This window comes from Heterodontus francisci, chromosome 47, assembly GCF_036365525.1.
Source record: "Heterodontus francisci isolate sHetFra1 chromosome 47, sHetFra1.hap1, whole genome shotgun sequence".
In the NCBI taxonomy this organism is placed as follows: Eukaryota; Metazoa; Chordata; class Chondrichthyes; order Heterodontiformes; family Heterodontidae; genus Heterodontus; species Heterodontus francisci.
This window is the reverse complement of record NC_090417.1, coordinates 15966956-15973189: the sequence shown is the minus strand read 5'-3', so window position 1 is coordinate 15973189 and position 6234 is coordinate 15966956. Positions and strand designations below refer to the sequence as shown.

At 46.8% G+C, this 6234-nt stretch overlaps 1 protein-coding gene across 1 annotated transcript; it reads left to right on the top strand.

Moving 5' to 3' along the window:
• Window positions 1-2169: 2169 nt before the first annotated feature.
• On the top strand, window positions 2170-5144 carry snrpg (small nuclear ribonucleoprotein polypeptide G). Its single transcript, XM_068023343.1, has 4 exons — window positions 2170-2287; window positions 2822-2844; window positions 3871-3995; window positions 4904-5144. The coding sequence occupies exons 1-4, from the start codon at window positions 2256-2258 to the stop codon at window positions 4952-4954; spliced, it is 231 nt and encodes a 76-aa protein (XP_067879444.1). The 5' UTR covers window positions 2170-2255; the 3' UTR covers window positions 4955-5144.
• Window positions 5145-6234: the final 1090 nt, after the last annotated feature.

Sequence of the window (6234 nt, the reverse complement as noted above, 5' to 3'; positions counted from 1 at the left end):
TCCACTTGTCCATTGTTTCCTAACTGTACATTCTCCATCAGCAGCCTGCTGTTGACTGTTCCGTTCAGGAGCTTACCGAGGGTGGAAGAGATTGGGAGAGAAGAGACAGTGGGTGACGGAGGAGGCTCCTGAAGACAGATGACAAGGAAGAGGGATTTAGCAAACGAGTGCAGGAGAGAGAGGTGGGGGTGTGGGGGGGGGGGGGGGGGGGGTGGGTTGATGTCCATACGTCAACAGCCAAGAGTAAGAGAAGAGACCTTCCTGGCAGCACTGAGATCCTCACAGAGGTAGGGTGGAGTGAGGCCATGAAGGGCCTTTCAAGATTTGTTTATTCATGCCTGGCAAGGCAGGCATTTATTGCCCTTCCTCGGAAACTGATGGCTTTGCCAGGCAACTTCAGGGGCAGTTAAGGGTCGATCGCATTAGTCTGTGACTGAACTCATATGCACGCAGCAGACATGAGTGAACCAACTGCTTCATGGTCACTTGCACTGAAGCCAGCTTTCTTTATGGAAGAAAATTCACATTCTTAAGCTGCCATGGTGGGATTTCAACTAATTCCCTGGATTATAAACTGAGGAAAATAAACCTTGACTCTCCTGACCCCCGCACCTCCTGAACTGGCAGGGGAAATTCCAGTGAGCTGGGGAAATGGTGGGCTGATGGAGGATGGATGGTACAGTGTGGGGGAAGCTGATATCAAATTGGGTCCTGGGGGCAAGGTTTGGATAATTTTGGATCAACAGGACTGTAGGAGCTTGGCAAAGAGAGAGAGGCCAAACCTTGACAGAATGAAAGCACAGATCAGGGTTTCAAGGAGACGTGAGTTAAGGACAGAGAGCAGGTGGTGTTACATTGAGAAAAGTGTGCAGGTTCAGGGCAGGACCAGATGTGCTTTGAAATTAATGGTGAAACGAGATGCCCTGCGGGTTGAGCAGACGCTAACAGGAGTATTCATCTTGGTGATGAGGGTGAAAGAAGGAAGAAGAGTGATGTGGGGAATAACTATCGGAGTTATGAGGTCAGAGGGGAATCCAGGCCTGACAATCAGGCCCACAGCTAGAGTTTTGGAGATGGCATCTTCAGTTAGTTATGGATGAAGGAGTTGGAGGAAGGTGGTCCGGACAGGTGGCATTCTGGAGTTTGGTTCCGTGTGTGATCTTGACTCTGTACTCCCACACCGATGGGGCAGTACAGTTCGACCTGCCCCAGCCTCCCCGGAAGACCACCTAGTCACAGTTGTTGGAAAATTAAACGATGCCTCTCAAGCTCTTTGGAACTGTTATCCATATTAGTCCACATAAAACAAAAGAGAAAATTTGTTTTCCTGTTTTTTTTCCTTTTCGATGCAAATAGTGGAACTGGGTCACAAACACGCTGCAGAAATAGGTGCAGATGGCGAGGGGGGGGGGTGGGGGGGGGAAGATATAATGAGAGAGTTCTGTTAGTTTTAACGCTGCACGGCAACCGCTGACATTGCACCATTCTGACCCTACTTTGAACCTTCCTTTGTTGATAATGAGCTGCTTCAGGGCGGCACAGTGGCGCAGTGGTTAGCACCGCAGCCTCACAGCTCCAGGGACCCGGGTTCGATTCCGGGTGCTGCCTGTGTGGAGTTTGCAAGTTCTCCCTGTGTCTGCGTGGGTTTTCTCCGGGTGCTCCGGTTTCCTCCCAGAGCCAAAGACTTACAGGTTGATAGGTAAATTGGCCATTATAAATTGTCACAAGTGTAGGTAGGTGGTAGGGAAATATAGGAACAGGTGGGGATGTTTGGTAGGAATATGGGATTAGTGTAGGATTCGTATAAATGGGTGGTTGATATTCGGCACAGACTCGGTGGGCCGAAGGGCCTGTTTCAGTGCTGTATCTCTAATCTAATCTTCATGAGACAAACCCTCACTACCTGACACTACCCTGCACAATGGGTGTGATGTTTCGCTTAATAATTAAACTGGCAAACCAGTGGCAGATGGGCTTTAGCCCCATGATCCTATTGAAGGGAGGGGAAGGCTCGATGGGCTGAATGGCCGACACTTTGTTCCTCTGGGGGAAGCTGGCAGCCAGGGGCTGCTGCGCGTGCGCGGGCCCGGCCGGCCGGCCGGCTGACTGCCGGCAGAAGGGGGCGGGGCCCTGATGACGTCTGGAGTGTGCGCCGAAGGGGGGGGGTGAGGTCAGTCAGTGTGCGACGGGCAGCAGGAGCGGGAGAGAGAGAGAGAAGAAGAAGAAAAAGAAGAAATAGAAAAAGAAGAGAGAAAATGAGCAAAGCGCATCCGCCCGAGCTCAAGAAGTGAGTCCCTGAGGAGAGCGGGCAAACAGCGGAGCGGCCCGCCGCCACTTGACCCCGAGGCTTCCCGGTGTCGGCTAGGCCTCAGCCTGGGCCTCGCCGTTCAGTCGACGCCCAGCAAAGCGAGGCGTCTGCGGCCTTGTGCCCGGGGTGAGGAGGAGGAGGAGGAGGAGGGCAGGGTCCACCACCCTCACCCCTTCCCTGTTCCCTCTTTACCCCCGGGCTCAGCGGCCTCCACACGTGGGCCCGGCCTGCGCCCCCTTCTCGGCCCTTGGCCCCGACAGCATGGGACCGGGGGACTGGGGTCGTCCCATTGAGCTGCCCAGATCCACATGTATTCATTGTATTACTGAGTGTTTAGAGTCAATAGTTGATGCTGAATAGCAGGAGATCCAGAGGTGGATTGAAATGTCTGATTTATGTAACATCAGTAATTGTTCCCTTTCAGTTCTGATGGTATCCTCAGTGTTCTTGTTGTCTTCCTATCTCACTGTCTTTGAACAGATCTTTAGTAACTTTTATCTTTCCTTACTTCAGGTTCATGGACAAGAAGCTGTCACGTGAGTTTTGCATTTACATTTCATAAAAGGGGCAGTGACGGGGTCTTTTGGCAAAAACAGTTGCAATATTTGATACTGGAGGTGTGCGGAAAAACTTCTCCACAATAGGATTCTTCAACAGTTCACTGACCGTCAAGATTGGAAAAGCATTGAGTAAGATGCATGATCAGGCACCCCACAGTGACACAAATGTTTCACAGGTGCATCGATACAGAATTTAACCCCCTAAAACTGTGAATGCAGCATCTTTATTGAATGCTTGTGTTGGGGTGGTGGATTTCACTCCAAAGGCCATTTTGAACCCTGCATAACATTTGAAGCACGAATCTTACAACTAGTTCAAGTATATGTGCCAATATAGCAGTAACTATTAGAAACATACTTAGTCAAAACGGAGTCTACTTCATATTGAACATCATCTGATCAATAACTGTGTGAATAATATGACTGAATGAATGCAACCTCCTTTTTATTCTTTTATCTCGAGTACATATCTACCTTATCCTCTTGTGTCTTGCCTCAGAACTTTCAACTTCCCTGTGTTGAAATGCTTGGTTTGTGGTAGTCGCTACAGGTGATTTAAATTTCTTGTTTTGGTACGTAGTCTAAAAGGAAAAGAGTAAAGCCTGCGATAGGTGGGTGTATGTATGTTACTGCTCTTCTGGAAGGTCGGGCATTTGCTTTTTGTTTTGTCTGTTCCAACTGAAGCTTTTACAAAATTTGTGTCTGGAAAGTGCTCTGTCCATTTTTAATGAGAAATTACGATTGTGGGGGAGTGATGCTGACGTCACAAATGTGAGTTTCCTAATTCAGTTCCTGGAGCAGAGCAGGGTGAGCACTGCGTTGAAAGGGAAACTCTGTTGATAATCTGCAGCCCGTGTAACTGAACTAGTTACAGATGGGATCCTGCTTGGGAATCAGTTTTGTGCAGTGATCACAGGGCAGCACAGCTTTGAAAGAGAATAGGAGATGCTATCGACAGGAGCTTTTGATGTCGATTTCCTGAAATTTTGTTTTCTCATTCAGTAAAACTGAATGGTGGGAGGCATGTGCAAGGAATCCTGCGTGGCTTCGATCCCTTCATGAATCTTGTCGTGGATGAATCGGTGGAGATGGCACCTGGTGGACAGCAGAATAACATTGGCATGGTGGTAAGTTAGCCAAAGATCTTCTATTACTGAGACAGTAACTCCGTTACTCGCATTCCAGAACCCTTGTCGTAACCCAGTTTGAGTGTGTGAATATTTACACACAGATTTGTTTTTGGCTTGGGGGCTTGTCAGGGTTGGGGTGGTATTAAGCCACTGAGGGCGAGACCCGATGGGCGATTTGAATTGCAAGCTGGCTTTGAATGGAAACCAGCTGAATGCTCAGTAACACAGACTGCAATGCTTTTCTTCAACTTCTAATGTTGAGGTTGTGAATTCATAATTGCAAGATTCTACTCATAAAAATATATAGACCTCAGTCTTTCTTGATGTGAAGGAAGTTTGTACCTAACAGTGAATCTTTTTGACATGATAACTGCTCTGGTGATGCCACTGGGACAGAGATTGTTGTTGGTTGTAGATTTATTCATTGTAGCACAGACTGTGCCTTGGGAGTTGATCCAAGGTCCCCTCATCTGCTGAAAACAATTTCTGCCTGTGCATGCACCAGAGCGCTTTACTGGGCTCTAAATCAGCATGGGCTATGTTTCTTTTCTAGCCCACTTGCAGTTCCCTAGGTCTTCATGATGTAATATCTATCTGCGGGGGCTGTGATGAGTTGTCAAATGAGAATGTTTTTCTATTTCACCATAGCCTGTTCTGTCAGGTCGCTGTCAGTCAGATCAAGGAAGAAAGGTCTGCAGTCTCAGTGATGAAATGCTGCCCCATCCCAATTTGACTTGTGCATGTCTCTCTGCAGCTCTCATGCGGTGCTGCAAAGAATTTCTTGTGTTTTACCACTGTAGCACAGAGCTTTTGAGGAATAGTATTCTGGTTTTTTGGATGCACATTGCAGCACACAGATGTTCTTGTATTTTTTTTTTGATATTTTTTTCATCTCAATCCATCAGGTTATCAGAGGGAACAGCATTATCATGCTAGAAGCCTTAGAACGAGTATAGTGAAGACCTGTTCTTGGAAACTTGGAAACAACATTATGAAGATGGCCTACGTGGAATTCTGAAACATAATTTTTCCTTGTTTTTTTTAAGGAGCAAGAGGGTAACTTGATTGATAACCAGTCTCATTTTGTGAATACTAAATAATCTGTACTTGTGTCTGAAAGAACATTAAATAGGTTTTTGTATGAAATGATGGGATGAAAGCCTTTGTGTTTATTGCTTTTCCACATGTTCACTGTCGGTAAACACCACATGACCTGCAGTTTATTGGGAATACACTCACATAGTTACATGGACAAATGCAGGTGAATTAAGGAAAGCCAGCATGGATTTCTTCAGGGAAAATCGAGTTTAACTAACTTGCTGGAGTTTTTTGAGGAGGTAACAGAGTTTTGATGAGGGCAATGCTGTTGTTGTGGTGTACATGGACTTTGAAAAGACGTTTGATACAGTGCCACACAACAGACTTGTAGCTCATAGAATGAAAGGGACAGTCGCAACATGGATACAGAATTGGCTGAGTGATATAAAACAAAGAGTAGTGGTTCATGGATGTTTTTCGGACTGGAGGAAGGTTTGTAGTGGAGTTCCCGGTGTTTGGACCCTTGCTGTTCCAGCTATATATTTATGATCTAGACCTTGGTGTACAGGGCACAATTTCAAAGTTTGTGAATGATAAACTTGGAAGCATTGTGAACTGTGATGAGGATAGTGTCGAACTTCAAAAGGACAGGTTGGTGAAATGGGCAGACAGGTGGCAGATGAAGGTCAATGCAGAGAAATGTGAATTGATTAATTTTGGTAGGAACAGCACGGAGAGACAATACAAAATAAAGGGTGCTATTTGAAAGGGGGTGCAGGAGCAGAGGGACCGAGGAGGTATATGTGCATAAATCATTGAAGGAGGCAGGACAGGTTGAGAGCGGTTAATAAAGCAGACAGTACCCTGGGCTTAGTTAATAGAGGCATAGAGTGCAAGAGCAAGGATGTTAAGTTGAACTTGTGTCAGACAGTAGTTCAGCCTCGGCTGGAGTGTTGCATCCAATTGTGGGTGCCGCGCTTCAGGAAAGACGTGAGGGCATCGGAGAGAGTACAGAAAAGATTCATGAGAATGGTTCTAGGGGTCGGGAACTTCAGGTATGAAGACCGATTGGAGAAGCTCGGACTGTTTTCCCTGGACAAGAGAAGTTGAGAGGAGATTTGATAGAGGAATTCAAAATTATGAGGGGTCGGGACAGTAGATTGTCCCACTTGTGAAAGGATTGAGAACAAGAGGGCGC

What these genes read in the sequence shown, in the direction of transcription:
- snrpg (XM_068023343.1), top strand. Translation starts at nt 2,256, where the DNA reads ATGAGCAAAGCGCATCCGCCCGAGCTCAAGAA. An exon ending in CATCCGCCCGAGCTCAAGAA is followed by an intron (nt 2,288 to 2,821) that starts GTGAGTCCCTGA and finishes TCCTTACTTCAG; the next exon opens with GTTCATGGACAAGAAGCTGT. An exon ending in CATGGACAAGAAGCTGTCAC is followed by an intron (nt 2,845 to 3,870) that starts GTGAGTTTTGCA and finishes TTTCTCATTCAG; the next exon opens with TAAAACTGAATGGTGGGAGG.